The 18,117-nt window shown below is 49.9% G+C and overlaps 1 protein-coding gene across 1 annotated transcript in view; it reads left to right on the top strand.

Moving 5' to 3' along the window:
- CEBPZ (CCAAT enhancer binding protein zeta) overlaps positions 1–18,117 on the top strand; it is a gene marked incomplete at its 5' end in the record, with an annotated part of 31,084 nt that overhangs the window by 6,324 nt on the left and 6,643 nt on the right. The window contains 7 exons of the mRNA XM_048505064.1: positions 467–555; positions 9,922–9,975; positions 10,540–10,642; positions 10,931–10,999; positions 16,698–16,764; positions 17,392–17,492; positions 17,989–18,049. Coding sequence (XP_048361021.1) covers positions 467–555; positions 9,922–9,975; positions 10,540–10,642; positions 10,931–10,999; positions 16,698–16,764; positions 17,392–17,492; positions 17,989–18,049 — 544 coding nt within the window. The remainder of the gene's footprint in view (positions 1–466; positions 556–9,921; positions 9,976–10,539; positions 10,643–10,930; positions 11,000–16,697; positions 16,765–17,391; positions 17,493–17,988; positions 18,050–18,117) is intronic.

Below are 18,117 nucleotides of genomic sequence, written 5' to 3'. Positions count from 1 at the left end.
CTGCCCAGTAGTTTGGGGGCTCTCAAATGAAACCCAAACTCCTGGGATGCAAAGGAAGTGTGGGAAGAGGAGAAAAATCAAAATGCTGCTTGCATTCTAATCCCTCTCCCTCCCAAAAGCTCTTCCTGGGATGCAGCCAATAATCTATGAGGACAGAGGGAATAGTCAGAATGCAGATGCCCAACTAGGAGTCCATGTTCTGATCCTTTCCTGACTGGGAAGGACCTTGCCATGTCTCTGATGAAAGCAGGTTTTTCATGTACAGGGGAGGGGAGGGGCCAGAAAGGCAAATCCTAGCCTGGACTTCATGTTGTCCATCCTAATTGCATAAAATCTGAGCACCACACTCAGCTTTTGCTACACCTTGATGTTTTTACTGCAGGAGAATCTCTCAACTATTCAGTTAGCAGCGGCCATTCCAGTTTAAATATGTTTTTCTTTTTGTGTTTCAATAATTTTTTCCCAGGTGGCAAGAACTTGGACAGCTATGACCCATTACATCGAAATCCTTTATACTGTGGAGCAGATAGGACAAGCCTTTGGGAACTAAAGAAGGTACAGTTGCCAGTAGAATTAAGATTTGCCTTTAATTAAATGGAAGTTAAGCTTTTGCAGATACTTTTTAGTTGTCAGTGGCTTTAGCAATGCTTTTTCAGACAGTGTTATTTTATTGTATACATTTTATACAAGTTTATTTTTATGGTGAGATAAGCAATTCAGACATTTTGCCTTTGTCAAGAGGGTTATATGTTCCACTGTCTGAACTTGTGAGCTTCTTAGTGCTTCTAAGCATCACTTTTTTCCCCCCAGTGGAACTTTTCTCATGCAATTCATTATATCATTGTTTACTCTGGGTTAGAAGAGTGTGTCTTTGTGAAGGTTAACTCTTCTCACTGTGCTGGGTTGGCCATATACACCATAATGGCTTGCACCAGTGAAAAGTTATTAGGTCACTTAGGATAATTATATTTGGTTTGCTCCAGCATTTTGTTGAAAGTCATGGTCTTGTTCAGTGGGAAATATCATATGTATGAGTCGATACTAATGGTCAAGGCGTGAAGAACGTAGGACGGTGACGCAGGAGGATAACATCTGGTGGAGATCGCCAGCAGCGGGAGCGCGGAGCTTCGTGTTCCTAGCGAGTCTCCCGCGTGCTGGTTCCTGGCACCTTTTATTGTTATTCCATCGGGGGCGTGCAGGAGTGGAGGAACGGGGGAGTTCCGGGAGAGCTGGAGGCGGAGGTCGGGAAGATCATCATGTGATGCATGAATCTCCTCACCTGGCTACGCGGCGGAGAGGAGGCGCAAGCTGTCTAGAGCCTAATCCTCACCCTCGGGGCAAAGACCATTGTCCCTCATACCTCGTGACTGAGCCAGAGCAGTTCATGACCCGATGACTCATGGTGGGATGAGGAGTGGGGTGCTGTGCTTACCAGAAGGCCGTAGGGTCCGTTGAATTGTGCCAACGTTCTACCACGGTGCTGCTGGAGTCCAGCAGTGCATTACTACATCTCCCTCGCTAGCATTTTAGAAGGGGGACCGAAATGCTAGGGGGTGATTTAAAGGGACGCTTGTCTCCTCCGCTTGACCTGGTCAAGCTTCGGACCAGAAGCTGCTTGTGTAACATTAGAACTTGGTTGCGGGGTAAGGGAGAATTCGAGGGGCTTCTTACACACGTTACAGAGCAATATTAGACCAGGCACACTGAACGTAGAAAAACAAGATCCGATAACCGAGGCATACAATTTAAACCAATGCAGAGCTGCACAATAGCACTCAACCATCTCCTCGGCAGCCAGCTCCAGAGGGCTGACCACCAATGGGGCAAAACATCATACTTCAGATTAGATACAACTCCTCTTGCAGCTCACGATACTTTCATTATGAATCAATTGGGAATTATCAGAAAGATTAAAAACAACACGTATTATGTACCATTCTCATTAACTCTGAGTGATGCAACAACAACAAATGAGTCCAATGGCTGCACGTTTATCTAAAGTGACAGCTTGACCAGAAGTTCTTGCTATGCTCGGAGGCCAGGGCATCCAGGCCAATGGAGATTAGAGTTGATGGACTTCGCGAAGGAGCACAGCAGGCCAGCTGGCCAATAGTCTTGGTGAATATTTACAGGAAATAAGTCCGGGGGGGCTCCACTGAGGGAAGTAGCGAGGGAAACACCACTCTACTTTGGCTAGAGGCTGCCACATTAAACCTCTGGCAAAAGGGGGGTCGAGGGAAAGGGCGGACATGCGGCTGTGCTTGGGCTTCCGAGAGGGTGAAGCCTTAGAGGCAGAACGATGGTGAAGCGGTAGCGGAGAAGTCCCGACAGACAGACAGGCGGAAATGCAGTAATAACAAGCCAACATAACTTCCAAAATTAAGGTATGCAATAAATTTAAACACATAAAACTTATGGTTAAATGATACATGAGGCTGGATGATGTACGGAAGGAAGGCAACCCGTGGTTTGCATAGTTGTCCAATGCATGGCTCTTGCTGTTTGACCACCAAAACTACAGAGCCGGTCGGCTTAGAGTCCATGCGATTTCTCAAGATGCGTAGGGAGAGCTACTGATAGTCTTTAGCAATTGCAGGAGTTCGAAGTGATTCTCACGAGCAAGGTTGTGAAGAGAAGGCGCCAGTTCCAACAATATTCCAAGCGGCTTGAGAACAGCGGAGAGTTCCAAGGGTTAACCTATCAGAGATGTTCCCGGCTGTAAGAGAATCTGCAAATTCCAGCCGGGGGGCGGTGATTGGGAGGAAGAGAAGGATGGCGGTTGTAGATGAAAGATCCTGCAGGGGTGACCGATTGTCACCGGTGGGGGGGGTAGTTGCAGATTGGTAGCCGCTGATGGCTATTGTGAAATCACGCGAGCGAGCAGTCATGAGAAAGGTTGCAGCCTTTGGGATTCTTGGGTTTGTCTTGAGGCGGGCCGGCTGCTGCCAGCGGAGTCTTCGGGTTAGGGCGTGGATCGTGAGCTCTGACGCCTCTTTATGGATCCCTCTGGATCTTCGGGTCGTCTTCGGATGTTGGATTGTAGAGATCTGCTTTGCTGAAACTATGGGACGGGGTACTCTGGGGAGACCTGCTCCATCTTCGTGGTGTGGCCTGGCTCCGTTCGACATCGTTCCCCTCGAAATGGCACAATTCGGACATGTCGGGCGGCTGGGGGAATCCATAGAAGGACCTGTGGGAAGAAGGACGAAGCATACACCCCTTCCCAGGTTATGAGGGGGGCCGGTCCCGCCAGCAGGTCTCGGATCTGAGAGCTGGCGGTAGTAGACCTTGGCGTGGGGGAGGGGGTCTGACTGCCCCTGAAGAGGTAATGTCTTTCTACTTTGGGTGATCTTGTTGCCCTGATGGTAGGGCGAGCAGATTTAAAATGATTAACATGGTAGAAGAAATTACTTTTGATACCTGTCTGCTGTATGTGGCTCCAAATGGGGAGGCTACCTCCCCTTTAAATTTGTTTCCAGCTAGAATTTCTTTGAAGTTGCGATTTGCTCTCTCAACGATTGCTTCGCCCGGTGCTGTTGTAGGGAATTCCGTGGTGTTAGGCACGCATTCCCCAGTTGGCGCAGAACATGGAGCATGGCTGCGCGGAGGAGTACGCGGGCGCTCTTGTCCGCTTTTGTATGGAGGGGGAGGTACGCGACGGTTATGCATGCAAAGAGGTGCTGGATGATCGTGATTGGTTGTTTGTACACCTCGGAGTGGGGTGGCCCCAGACGTGATCCCGAGTAGGTATCTATAAGTTTACATGTAGAGTGCTTTTCCAGGGGCTAGGGCAGGGACCAGGGGGTTACCGGATCGCATTTGCCACAAGTCATTTGCCAGGGGCCCCCTCGGGTTTACCCCGGAGGCTGACGAGGGTCCAAAGCGTGAGCATACTTGAGCACAAGATTTAACGATAGATTGTGGCACTGGTTGAGGGGGATGCTACTATGGATCGGGTGAGGTGCTTTTGCCCCTGGTGGAAGAAATCGTGTGACCTGGAAGGGGTCGGAGAAGAGGGTGGAGATGTGGGTAGCGTTGTCTGCATGCTGGTTCCCCTCTGCTGAGGGGGGCCTGGGAGCTACGTGTGGCCGCGCATATGGCCTACGAAGTATTGAGGAAGGTTCTGGATGCTAGTACGGTTCCGTGAATGTCAGGAAGAGACTCATGAGGTTTGAGTCGCATTCGGGGCCAGCGATGTAGGCTCAAGGTAGGTGGGCGATCACGCGCGCTTCACGTATTGGGAATCGACCAAAAAAGGTTGGAAAGGGTTGGGGAAGGTTTGAATAGGCCACAAAATGGCTGGCGGGCGAGGCTTCGCTCCGTTGAGCGGAGGCTTGGGGCGGCGTGTAAAAGCTGTTCTGCCATTGACCATTTTGTTGAAATGCAATGGCGCCGACGCTGGCTGTTTGCCCCACGTCGGCGAAGATGGTGGGGGCGCTTTGGAGTGGGACAGAGGTCAGCTCAAAGGCAAATAACGGGACAGGGGTAGAGTGGAGAAAGTGAGGCGAGGATCTGGGGGGGGGAGGTGGAAGAGGGATCTCCCCGACGAAATCCCTCTCAGGGCCAGCTGGAGGGGTGAAGAAGCGTTCGCCCAAGAGATGCTGGAATTCTGCTCTGTTTAGAGGGCATGACTATTTTTTCGAGGGTCCCCACCCATGACCATTACCATAGTGCGCCTGTAGCGCCCTTGGTTGATGAGATCTGGGCGTAAAGCTGGCCCGGGGGGTGGAGAGATTTTTTGCGGGCACATGAGGTAGGTAGAGCCATTCGACCTCAAGAAGGTTTGTGGCGGTCGCATTGTGTAAATCTCCTAGGACTCCGGTTGGGGAGAGGGGGGGGTGTTCAAGAGGAAGAGGGAGAGGTTGATCTCTTGAGGGGGAATCCCGATCCACCCATCATGAGACTAGGACCTCCCTTACTGCCCGAAGAGGCGTCCTTGTGCTTTTGGGTGAGTTGGATCCTGTCCCCTGGGTTTTACGAAGCGGGAGTAGCTGGAGAACAGAGGGAGCTGAGCAAGGAGGTGAGTGTGAGGGCAAAGAAGGGACGACCCGATTGCTTGAGGGGTTTCTGAGCAGCTGCTGCGAGCTGAGAGGGAGAGTGGGCGTGTCTGGGATTTGCATCTCTGGTATGACAGGGGCGGAGTAGGGAGTGGAGGAGTTTACGCCCCAGATACAAGAATGGCTCGTTCTTTTGCACCTTTTCGGAAGCCGCATGTATAGGCCTGAATTTTTTTTTTTTTTTCTTGTTTTAATGTGCCGGCCAGCAGCGTTATCCATTCGCGTGGGGACGGCCGGTGCGGCTACTAGGATATCATCCATGTAATGGATGATTATGCAAGCTCCGGGCTTTGGCTAAACGGGGAACTAGGGGCGTGATGGGACAAAAAAACTGGGACACAAGCAGGGGCTGTTGGAGCATTCCCTGGGGCAATACTCTTCCATTGGTATCTGGGCCGTGGGCTGCTGGATGATTAAGCACCGCGCGGCAACCGCGTGGAAAGCGAAATCGTACTTTCGGTCAACCCCGGAGAGAGGGGAATACAAAAGAAACAATCCCTTCAGGTCAACAACCAGGACCCTGGTAGGTCCGAGGGGATAAGGTTGGGGTTGGGTAAAACCCGCATTGAAAGAGCGAGCCCATGGGTTGGATGCAGGGCATTTACTGCTCCTGAGATCCTGTAGCAATCGCCATGCGGCCACTCTTCTTTTTTATCACAAAGACAGGCTATGGTTCCCATGGGCTGATGCTTGAGGTCCCATCAATATCATCGTGGCCCGCAGCCAGCTGCTTCCTCCACGAAAGTTGGAGTGCATGGCAGTCAATTTTTCTCCTGGGCAGTGGCCACTGTTCCACCCATACTGGGGTCTTACGTGGTCCCATGTGAGGGGGGGGAGGGCAGTGGGGGGCTGGCTTACTCACCTCGAGCTCTCCCATGGCAATGCCCGGGAGAGCTGGCATGAGTTGCGCCGCCCGGGAAGTTCTGGGGGGGCTTCCGGTGTGGCCTGCTCCCCTTCCTCTCTTCCCAGGTGCTTAAGTAATGCCCCAGCCCGACCCACTGAATCCAGGGCTGCCCGCCATCACTACTGGCCATGATCGGCGGTGCCGTGAGCCTCTACACCCTGGGTTTTACCAGGGCCTCTGAACTGTGTGAAGTGTAGGCTGGCCGGGATGCTGCTTTGGGCGTAGGAGCCCGCGGCGTGTTAGGAGCCCAGCGGCGTGCATGGCTGCCCTCGTGGAGGGCACGTTCCTGCAGGATAATCTCGCCCACATTGGGGTGTGCAGCGGACTCCGGGCAAGCGAGGTCAGTGGCCCTCTGCAATAGGGGATAGTTCTTGTTGTTTAAGGGGTGGAGAAGGTCCGAGGGGGACGGGCCTCCCTGGGGGTCCCTCTCTCCCTTGGGGGAGACCCCTGGTCTGAGTTACGGGCCCCCTACTGGGCAGCCTGCAGTCTCTACGGAAGTGTCCGGACTGGTGGCTTAATTGAAACATCTGCCTCGGGGCTGTTTCCTAGCAATGGAGAGGGCTGCGGCCAGGAGGTCCAGCGTAGTGGGCTGGAAAGGACCCGGATATCCTGGCAGAAGCGCTTTGGCGATGTCGGCCAGTTCAGGGGTTCCCTTAACCTAGACTCCTGCGTGATTGCTAGCTGACTCAAGCGTGGAGGATGCTCTCCTTGGCAAGAGGCAGCTTAAGCTGAGTCTCGGCCTCTGAGCCTCCCTCGTTGTCCAACCTGCTCTTTGAGAGCTTCCTGGAGCCTGCCTACTAAACTTCCTCGCATAGGGTTCTTGGGGTTTTTGCCGGATGGTGGAGAAGCTCCGGGTGGGCTGGCCGGCATTGGGAACCTTGACAAACGCCTTTGTAGGCGCACCGGGAGGCGATGCGTGAAGGGTGGCCTCAGGTAGGACAATCTGATTGTTGGGGTTGCTGGCTGCATCTGCCAGCTGTGCGGCAGGGCGCCGGGCCAGTGGCTGCCCTTGTTGAAGCACCAAGGCTGGCGGAGTTCCCGCTTTCAAGATCATACAATTGTGCAGGGCTCCAGGAGCATCGCGAGGAAGGTGGTCTTCCAGTCCGTCCGGAACCATTAGAAAGTGACTCCCTGTGACTGCCTCTAGCATGCCTCTCACATAGGGGCTGGTGGACCTCCTACGTCCCTTACCGCTTTGCGGAGCCTCAAGTGAGTGGAGATATTACCCATAGCTTAAGGGGTGGAACTCGACAACCCAGCCGCCCGGACAAAGCCATCATCCTCCCTCGGTATCTGTGAAATGGACCGAAAGGCATGGAATAAATGAGGAATACTCGGCATCGTCTTCCGTCAGGGTTTTCCTTTGCAGAATCGTGGGCTAATACGCCTCTGCGAGAGTTCTGAAACCTTAGCGCGACGCATTACGTGGGCGCTGACGGAGGTGCGGCCAGGCTTTGGCTGAAAAATGAAGGCGGAGCAGGGGAGGGGCGGCGTTGAGCCAGCGGGAGAATTTGAAATGGGCGGAGGAGCAAGAGGGGGCAGAAGGGAGGACAAGAGGCGTCCAATTTAGCGGATAGAGAAAATTCCGGGGTTGAAATTGAAGGTGAAAGATGTCCCGAAGGGAGGGCGGCTTCACGGCCAAGGGGAGCCATAGGTCTGCAGGCTGATGGCAACATAACATACTGTCTCCATCGCCAGTAGCAGTGACATCGGGCGCTACAGGAGGCTCTGTCGCTAAGAAGTGCGCCTCGATGTTTTTTCCCAGAAGTCCTTAAGATTCGCCAATGTCCCCCCCCTTCTGGGCAAGTACCATGCGGGACATTGAGCTTCAATCTCCTCAACCAATTTGCGCGAAGCTCCCCTTCTCTTAATACTGGGGACCTCTGCCGCGATTTCGCTGCAACTGCTTTCCAGTTCGTCTAACGTAAGCTTGTCATAAGCCCTGCTTTTGCAAGCTCCCATACTCACCGGTGTTCCGTCCCCGGACGAGAGAGTGTCCTAGGGGATCGTGTGCTCTCCTGGATGCGCCCGATCCAGAAAGGGGGACAGGCGACATATACCAAACGGTGGTCCCTGGATGCGCCGATCCAGCCGAGGGACTTCGATTGCATCAGCGGCCCTTTCCTGCGCTTTGCACGGTGAGCGAGCAGGGGTGGAGGTTCGAGGGATTCCTCGGACCGTTTCGGCACCCAGCTTGTGAGGCCCACTCTGCAGCACGGTGTCAGCGTGAATGGAAATCGAGACGCAGACGCGGAGATAACAATATCTGGTGGAGATCGCCAGCAGCGGCTTGAGCGGGGAGCCTTGAGGCCGTGTTCCTAGCGAAGCTCCCGCGTGCTGGTCTCCTCGGCACCTTTTATTGTTATTCCATCGGGGGCGTGTAGGAGGGAGGAACGGGGGGAGTTCCGGGAGAGCGGGAGGCGGGAGGTCGGGAGATCATCATGTGATGCATGATCTCACCTGGCTACGTGCGGAGAGGAGCGCAAGCGTCTGAGCCTAATCCTCACCTGGGGGCAAGACCATTGTCCCTGCGCCCGGTGACTGAGCCAGACAGTTCATGACCCGTGACTCATAGGGGGATGAGGAGTGGGGGTGCGGTGCGACCAGAAGGCCGTAGGTCCGTTGGTGTGCCAACGTTCTACCACGGTGCTGCTGGGTCAGCAGTGCATTACTACAATCATATACAGGACAATGCACTGAAGGACCTTACAGAAGAGATGGAAAGATGACAGACCCCTTTCAAGAAGAATTTTTCAGAGGAACCTAGAGTTCTAGAAACTGGTAAAAGCTGCTCTGGGAGCAATTGGAGAAACTAGGAGCAGATGCGATTGTCAATAGACCTATCCCAAAACACAGAAACGTAGCCCATGAAATCCTTAACAAGAATATGCCAACAAATATGGAAAACAAAACAAATGCCCACTGACTAGAAAGTCAGTTTACATTCCAATTCTCTCCCCCCCCCCCAAAAAGAGATTATAAAAGCTGCAGCATCTATTGGATCATTACATTAATTTCTCATGCAATTAGAGTGATGGTCAAAAAATTGCAGCAAAGACCGTTATATATGGAACAAGAAATATTTGATGTTCAAGCGGGATTCAGAAAAAGAAGAGGTGCTAAAGATAAAATTTCAAATTTATGTTCATTACTAAAGCATATGAAAGAATTTCACAAGAAAATCAACATGTGTTTCATAGGCCCTTTCCGCACACGGGCAGAAACGAGCCTCTACTGGCATAATGTATGCCGATGGAGGCTCTGGGACCATTCTCACGCTAGCGTGCGAGCGGCCTCCACTCCCCCCCCCCCCCAGCCAGAGAGGCGGCTTTGCATGGAGCTGCCTCTCGGTCAGTCCCCTCCACTCACCGTCATGTCCAGCGACACCCTGGAGGGCTGCAGGGATCCGCCCACGCTGCCCTCTGACCCCTGGAGATCCCTGCAACCCTCCAGGGTGACACTGGACATGACGGTGAGTGGAGGTGACGGAGGAAGCAGAGTCTTCCCAGCGGTGTGGTTCGCACCACGCCGCTAGGAAGATGCTCCTTTGCAAAAACCTCGCTTGTTTGGCGAGGTTAAAAGTGGTGGCTTCACGCTGCTTTCAGGTGGCCAGGATGGCGCTGCTGCAATGCAGCAGCACCTCCTGTGCGAACAGCCTCCCAGGGACAGCATTTTTGCCGTCCTTGGGCCGCTGTATATCGCCCGTGCGGAAAGGGCCATAGATTACAGCAAAGCTTTTGACTGGATCATGAAAAAGTGTGGCTTTTTTTTAAAAGGAAAGGAGTATGCCACAGCATCTAATCATTTTGACTGACAACCTTCATTCTGGACAAAAGGCTGCTGTTAGGACAGAATAAGGAGAAACAGAATGGTCTCCAATTGGCAGAGGTGTCAGACAAGGATGTATTTTATTTTCCTATCTCTTAAGTAGCTCTTACAGGATGGATTTTATTTTTCCAGCTTTCAGAACACTTTCATCCATCCGTGGCCCTTTTTGCAAAAACCATCCTAGAGGTGAGTTGAATTTCTTCTGTTTTGAGCATTTTCCTTCTGGTCTAAAATGATCCTTGGCATGTGCATTGAAGATAGCATATATGTAGCAGTGCTTCCCCCCCCCCTTTTCCAGACAAAAGGGGAGGTAGAAGTGAATGGTGGTAACGTTCTCTGATCAGTCATCCCGTCCCTTCCTTTCTGAGAAGCAGTCTGGGTGGGATCATTATTTTGCAACCAAGATGTGGTTGAAGTTTACTGCTTTTAAGGAAGAGATGAGATAACTAGCTTTTTCTCATTGTTTTCTCTTTGTTCTTTTGCTGTCCCCTTCCCTATGGTGCACTGGAGTCCCCCTCACCCTAACTGTGGGGAGAGGGGCAGATGACTAGAGGGCAGGGGCAAGACATTTAAGGGTGTGTATGCTGACAGTCGCTACCTTGCAACTTGCGCTTTTTCTTCTAACTCTCCAACACCAGATCTTCAAGATTTCATCCCTAAGTATCAATGACCTGATTATAAACATATGCAGCTCTTAATGCCTTTTCAGTCAATGTTTATTTTACACCATGAATTTTTACTTTATTTCAGGGGAACTACATTGAATACTCAGGTGATCCTCTGCAGGATTTCACACTAATGAGATTCTTGGATCGTTTTGTGTACAGAAATCCCAAAGGCAATAAAGGCAAAGGTATAAAACCTGTACATTTTTGTTATGTGCATTGATAATATAATATGCAACTTTGATAATATGCAACTTAGTAGCTACCATATTTCAAGAACATTGGTCCACATAACTGTGTGTTTCCCAATATTTGTCACATGACATATTTTAACTGGAGGTGCCAGGAACTGGACTGGGACCTTTTGCATGTGCTCTGTCACTATCTTGGGGCTGCTGCAAATGGGTGTGAAACATATAGAAGGAACAGGTAAAAGTTAGTAGAAATTTTTATGAATTCTTGACTTTCTGCTGTAGAGAACACCAGCAGCGTGGTGATGCAGCCAAAGAAGAAGCAGTCCATGAGTAATATACGAAATCTTGTTGGTAAGTGCAAATATTATTAGCGTACTCTGAAAAAAAATGTACTGAGCTATCCTAATCTCCATCAGGTTTAGGAGAAATGTGTACAAGGAGTTCCATACAGGGTGTAATCCTAACCTGGTCTACTTGGAAGGACGTCCCATGCTACTCCGTGGAGCTTATCTCAGGAAAAAGTTCTTAGGAATGCAGCCACAGATACCTGCTTAGTACCTAACACTTCTTTTTGTATACATTTTGGATTGGTTCTAAAAAGTTATTTTTTTACTGTTAACAGTTGTTTCATAATAAACAGGAAAAAATGTTGCTTCAGGGCTCATGCAAGCTTGGGGCATTTTATTCTGGGGAAAGATTAGATAAGGAATCCTGATGACCTTTGCATTATATCTCCCTTCTTGCAATGTGCTGGCCTGTTTGTTATTTGAGCTGACAACTTGGGGGATTCCAAGTTGCTTATTTATGCTGCATCTGTTAGCAAATGATTCTTAAGCCTTCATCAGAAGGTAGTTCAGAATTTTTCTGGTTTTCACATTAGATTGTTACTATTAGTAAATATTAGGTGTCTGTAAAACACTATTAAAATAAGCTTTTCTGAAAGAGGTCCATGTTGTAGTTGTTAAATGTGCAAGAGACTGATAAACTGGTAAGAGTTAACTTTGAAGTCATATTCTAAGTCATTATGCTAGATTAACATAAGCAACATTCTAATGAACTAAATACTTAAAAGTACAAGGGTGATTTCCTGGGGGGTGGAACTTCTCCACTTTCTATTTCTAATCCATTTTCCCAAGATATCCTGTGACCACATCTGCCTAAATTATTGAAACCAGAAAATTTCTTACCAGACTAGATTATATAATGTTGTTTTTTAAAGTTATCAAGGAACTTGTGCTCACAATCTCTGGTTTTACTTTAAGTTCTAAGAATGTGAGAGATAATGTGGTATAGTGGTGCTGGACTAAGACCTGGGATTACTGGATTTGACTTTGCCATTGACAGTCATTGGTGACCTTGGGCCATCATATCTCTCAGCCTAACCTACCTCACAGGGTTAGGACAAATTGGAGAAGATGAGAATGATATGATAAGCCACTTTGGGATCCCTATTTGGGGAGGCTTTTGAAATTTTGTTTTGTATTATTACTTTCATGCAGTGCTTTCAGTTTTCTCTCTTACCTTTGCAGCAATAGTTTTTGTTGCTACTAAAAATCGGTCCCTCATCCTCGTTCCCCCGTGACACAAGCAGTGTTGTTACTTCCTCTGTCCCTACTGGGATTTTACTTGCACTTATTTGCATAGTTTGGACCAGGAAGTGTCTAATCAGTGTTCCCTTAATGTTAGCTTTGACATGATGTCCAGAATTACTAGGAAAATAATATAATTTGGTCTAAATCTGAGTATATTATGTTCCAGCGCATGATACCTCAAGGTGTCTCAGTATTAAGGACGTTCTAGAAATTTTAAAAAGTATTCAATGTTAGGAAAGCTATAGGAATTTCATTCAACAATTAAAATTTTATATCAGTTTTAAATGTGATTTGTATGGCAGTGCTTCTTTAAGCTTCTTCATCAAATCTAGAAAAGGGAGGAGGAAGCCAGTACACCTATGTGGAATGCATGGCCATTGGGCCTTTCATTGTTTCATGCCCCAGAATCATTGCTTGTTCTGTAGCCACATCAGCTAGCTGGAAGGACCAAACCTGTTCAGCCCTGCCTGGGACAGACCCTCCTGTTGGTCTGCCTGCCTGCCAGCCAAGCGGATGTCCACCTGGTGAGCTGCCGCCTGCTGCCACTGGGAAGGAGTGAGAGTCCTTCCCCACCCACCCCATTGGAAACACCTGCAGGGGGTGGGGCCTGGCAGCTACAACAGGAGTTCCACCAGCAGCCCAAGGCAGCCAGCCTGTTCAGCCCTGCCTGGGACAGATCCTTCTGTTGGTCTGCCTGCCTGCCAGCCAGGAGGAAGTTACATATATAGGTCTATATAGTTATATATATAGGTCTGGTTAGGCACAGTTGTTGCTTGTAGCCTCCAGCCTGTATGTGATATTAAGTTAACGTAGCTAGATTAGTATTAGTTCAGTAGTAGGATTGGGCCTACTTAGTGTGGTAGTGGTAGTGTTTAGTGAGGCTATAGGTCTTGAGGAGAACAGCTGAGCAATGGGGGCACCTACCTTGGGGCAGGGGATCCCAGTGTTGATGGGGCGGGGTAGATATAGCGGTAGGCGGCGGCCATATGATAGAAGACGAACGAGATATGGTCATGCTCGTTCGCCTTCTGACCTCCGACCTATCCCAAGGGACGATGGTGGCGAGGTTCAGGGTTACTCTACTTCGTCGCTGGTGTTGATTAACGCCAGGTCCATCAACAATAAAACCGCTGTACTCCGAGATTATCTCGAAGCCCAGCAGATGGACCTGGCCTGCATCTATCCGAAACGTGGGTGCTTGAGGGGTGAAACCGTAAGCCTTAGGCGAAGTCGCCACCCGGGTTGGCGTGTCTCCATCAGCCACGCAACACAGGGCCGGGGGGGAGGTGTGGCGATGTTCATCCGTGATTCTATTCCCTTCAGGGCGGCCCCCATCCCAGAGATCACCGCCATGGAGTGTGTATTGACTGGCCTAGAGTGGTTGGTCGCGGAGAGGATGGCGGTCCTCCTGGTGTACCCGTCGCTTAAGCGCACCAGGGGACAGCCTGCTGCGGCTGCTGGAGGTGGTGGCGGACTGGGCATTGGCGGTCCCCAGACTTATTGTTCTGGGGGACTTCAATGTCCATGTCGACACCGCCTCATGTACGGTGGCCGCGGACCTAGTGTCATCCATGGCGGCACTGGGCCTCTCCTTGGTAAGCTCTGGCCCCACTCATGAGGCCGGTCACACGCTGGATTTGGTCTTCGGTTTGGGGGTTAATGTGGTCATATCCTCTATGGACAGAGTGCCATGGTCTGACCATTACGCCCTGAAGGTTCGGATGGACCTGCCGCGCCAAACCCATCTAGGCGAGGGGCTGATTTATGCCCGCCCGCGGAGACTTATGGATCCAATTGGTTTCCTGAATGCTCTGCGGGATCCTGAACCCGCTGGCACACTCGATGAGCAGGTGGAGGACTGGAATTCCCGGCTCTCCGATGCCATCGAGACTGTTGCTCCCCGGCGTCCTCTTCGCCCCTGTGTTCGGCAGGCTCCCTGGTATACCGAGGAGCTGCGCCAGATGAAACGGCTAGAGCGAGTGTGGCGGAAATCTCGTGACGGAGCGGCGCGAACATCCTATAGGACGTTTATGAAGGCCTATGAGATGGCAATGAAGGAGGCGAAGAGGGCTTTCTTCTCCTCTTCTCTTGCGTCTGCTAGCTCTCGCCCGGCACAATTATTTCGTATAATTCGGTCCTTGACCTTATCGGAAGGGTCCACAAACCAACAATTGGCTGTTAGCTGTGAGGCATTTATGAGCTTTTTTGCAGATAAAGTCGCGTTGCTCCGCCAGGACCTTCCCGCCACGTTATCTACAATTAGTGAACTGGAGGCTCCCTTGCCGTCTTCGGGCCCAAGTTTGGCCCAGTTCTCCCTGCTCTCCGAAGCCGCTGTTGACAGGGCCTTGGCTGCTGTTAGACCTACTACCTGTCCTCTGGATCCGTGCCCCTCCTGGCTTATAAAATCTTGCCGGGCGGAGCTACGACCCCATCTGTTGAATATCATCAATGGCTCCCTTGAGCAAGGGGTCTTTCCGGATGGGTTGAAGGAGGCAGTGGTCCGCCCACTCTTAAAAAGACCATCGTTAGATCCATGTGATCTGGCCAATTACCGCCCCGTCTCGAATCTTTCGTTTCTGGGGAAGGTAATTGAGAGAGTGGTGTTGGAGCAGCTTCAGGGTTTCCTGGCTGACGCATCGGCCTTCGATCCCTTCCAGTCCGGCTTCCGTGCTGGGCATGGGACGGAGACCGCTCTTGTCGCCATCACAGATACGCTCCGTATCCAGCTTGACCGAGGCGGATCAGCGCTGCTGGTTTTGTTAGATCTTACCGCAGCGTTTGATATGGTCGACCATGACCTTTTGACCTACCGTCTGGCCGCTTCCGGGGTTCGGGGCACTGTCCTTCAGTGGATTGCCTCGTTCCCCCGGGACCAGAGTCAGCAAGTGTGGTGCGGGGATGAAGCCTCCAGGAAGTGCCCGCTTCAGTGCGGAGTACCTCAGGGAGCGCTGCTATCCCCGCTATTATTTAACATCTATATGCGACCACTTGCTCAGCTGGTGCGGAGCTTTGGGCTGATCTGTCATCAATATGCTGATGACACTCAGCTCATTCTGTTGATGGAGGGGGGAGCGGTTGCCGCCCCGGCGGCTCTCCAGCATTGTTTGGAGGCGGTAGCTGGTTGGTTGCAGCAGAGCAGACTGCAACTGAATCCATCGAAGATGGAGATCCTCTGGCTAGTGAGGTTGGAGATTTCCAGCCGCCGGTGTGGGAGGGGGTCTCATTGGCGCCGACCTCCTCCATTCGCAGTCTGGGGGTCCACCTGGATTCGTCTCTTTCAATGGAGACCCAGGTGGCCCATATAACCCGGACTGCATTCTTCCATCTTTGTCAGGCCCGGCGATTGGCTCCCTTCCTCTCCCAGGCGGATCTGGCCACTGTGATCCATGCAACGGTCACCTCCAGGCTGGACTATTGTAACTCGCTGTACGCCGGCCTTCCCTTGCGTTTGATTCGGAAGTTAAAACTGGTCCAACATGCGGCAGCACGCCTGCTCACAGGAGGCGCCTTCAGAGAACACATCCAGCCTGTGTTGCGGCAGCTGCATTGGCTTCCGGTTGAATTCCGAATCATCTTCAAGGTGTGGGTTCTGACCTTTAAGGCTTTGCGTGGCCTGGGGCCCTCGTACCTTCGGGACCGCATCACCCCATATGTCCTAATTCGGCCTCTGCGTTCTGCAGAGGCCAATCTGCTGGTGGTCCCCGGCCCCTCTATGATGCGGCTGGCCTCCACGCGGGCCAGGGCCTTTACGCCACTGGCCCCGGCCTGGTGGAACACCCTTCCTCCAGCTGTCCGGGCCCTGCGGGACCTGGGTGAGTTCCGCAGGGCCTGTAAGACCGTGTTGTTCCACCGGGCCTTTGGAGTGTCCAGCTGCTAATATGGTGCCCCCTCACTGCTCTGTGCCTGGGGCAGTTACATCAGGGTCCCCTCATATGAGGAGCCCCCTCATATGGGGAGCCCCACTGGCCCCCCCTCAGGGAGGTAGGTTTTTAAATTGGGGCCAGACGCCTTCTATTTATTTATTATGTATTATGGTTACTTGCTGTTTTTATGAGTTTTAAGCTATTTTATGGGATGGAGCCTATGTATTTATATTTGTATGATTGCTCCTGTTGTTCACCGCCCGGAGCCCCCCGGGGATCGGGCGGTATATAAATTGAATAAATAAATAAACAAACAAACAAACAAACAAACAAACTTCAATCTGGATTCAGTGGTTTGATTGAACACTCTGATTAACTACTTTAATCTTGCAGGGCCACATAAATATACTGCTCATCTACATTAATTTTTTAAAAATTGTACCTTTCCCCCCAAACTGTGGTCAAGGCAATTTACAAAATGAAAATACCTAAGAAATATGGATATATTCAAAAGAAAATACAGTGCAGGAAATTTGAATGGCTCTTATTGGAATTTGAGTTTGGTGAAATAGCTATGATGTCTTTTGTTTCTAGTAAACAGTAAGGAATTTCTTGCACAAGATGAAAGCCAGATCCCAGTAGATGAAGTCTTTTTTCACAGGTAATGGAAAGCTTTTAATTACATTTCTATGTACCAATTGTGTTTCCTATGTGGCAGTTTCTTTCCTGGGGGGTGGGGGTGGAACTTCTCCACTTTCTGGTTGATGCCTGTTACCCTTATAATTTGAAATCCTGACAATCACTTCCATGGCTAAAAGGAGGGTGTGCTCTGGAACGGTCACAGCTGGAAAAAATATTTGAGATTGCTAGATTCCACTGAGGGATTTTAGGAACCATGTTGAAATTTGCCCATCTAGACAATCCTTAGAAAGGCCCCATAGTTACTGTCACAGACAGCTTTCCCACGACTAGACCATTTTGAAATCTTTTTTCTTGTTCTTGTTTCTTCCTGTCTGTTTCTGTTGTCAAGTACGAATGTTACTGTTCCCTGCTCTCTGCAGCCATTCAGTACTCTGGCCCAGGTTGTATCAGCAGGTACAGCTATAGTGAGATGTACCCACATCATTTTTTAAATATGGTAACTTGGTGTTCTCATCTTTGGTGAAGCTTTCTGTGATGGTACAGTTTCTCCAAGCAAATACTGTATTAATAAGCATTGTAGAGTCATAACCATTTTGGAGATCCTGATTTATTTGAATGTTGACAGCATTTTGTTTTTAATCCTCAGATTTTATAAAAAGGTGAACACAGAAAAGGAAAAAAGGAGACCTGTGAGAGATGATGAAAGTGTGGAAGATGTGGATGATGATGAATTTGAAAGAGCATTAGGTAAAGCTATTGCACCCAGTCCCTTAACCCTCTCAAGGTAGGCAGAATACTTTGACTCCCCTTGAAACTGGGCTACAGTTCCTTGACAGATCTCCTAAGGTTGAACCAGTTGCTGAAGTGCAAGGTGATTCTATAAAAGGGTCCAAGTTCAGATGTGTACATGAGGAAATCTAGTTAGACTTCACTGAATGCTTGCAGCACACTTCAAAATATCCTGAAATCTGTAAACCTGCTTACGATGTGGCATGACTATTTATTTAAAATCTTTCTTGCCTGCCCTTCCTAATGCTCATGTTAAGTACATTAAAACATAGATATTCAATAAAAATGCAATTAAAGACCACACAGGAATATGAATCAGTATAACTGTCAGGTTTCCACAGAATACTTCAACCAACCAACGTTATTCATTCAACTTATTTTTTGTAACCAAATCAAAATGTTTAATTTACTTCATTGTGAAATCAGACCTCTCCTTACATCTTGTCTCTTTCAGATTCACTTGAACAAGATAGTTATTATGATACAATTGACAAGGAAGACCTTAATTTTGCTGGGTAAGATGTTTTTGTTTAAAAACAAAACGATCAGTATAGTACCGAATTGAACACTGTTATATACTCTG

This window comes from Sphaerodactylus townsendi, linkage group LG01 (genome assembly GCF_021028975.2).
Source record: "Sphaerodactylus townsendi isolate TG3544 linkage group LG01, MPM_Stown_v2.3, whole genome shotgun sequence".
Lineage (NCBI taxonomy): Eukaryota > Metazoa > Chordata > Lepidosauria > Squamata > Sphaerodactylidae > Sphaerodactylus > Sphaerodactylus townsendi.
Note: the sequence above shows the minus strand (reverse complement) of the source record. Positions and strands in the feature narration are given on the sequence as shown.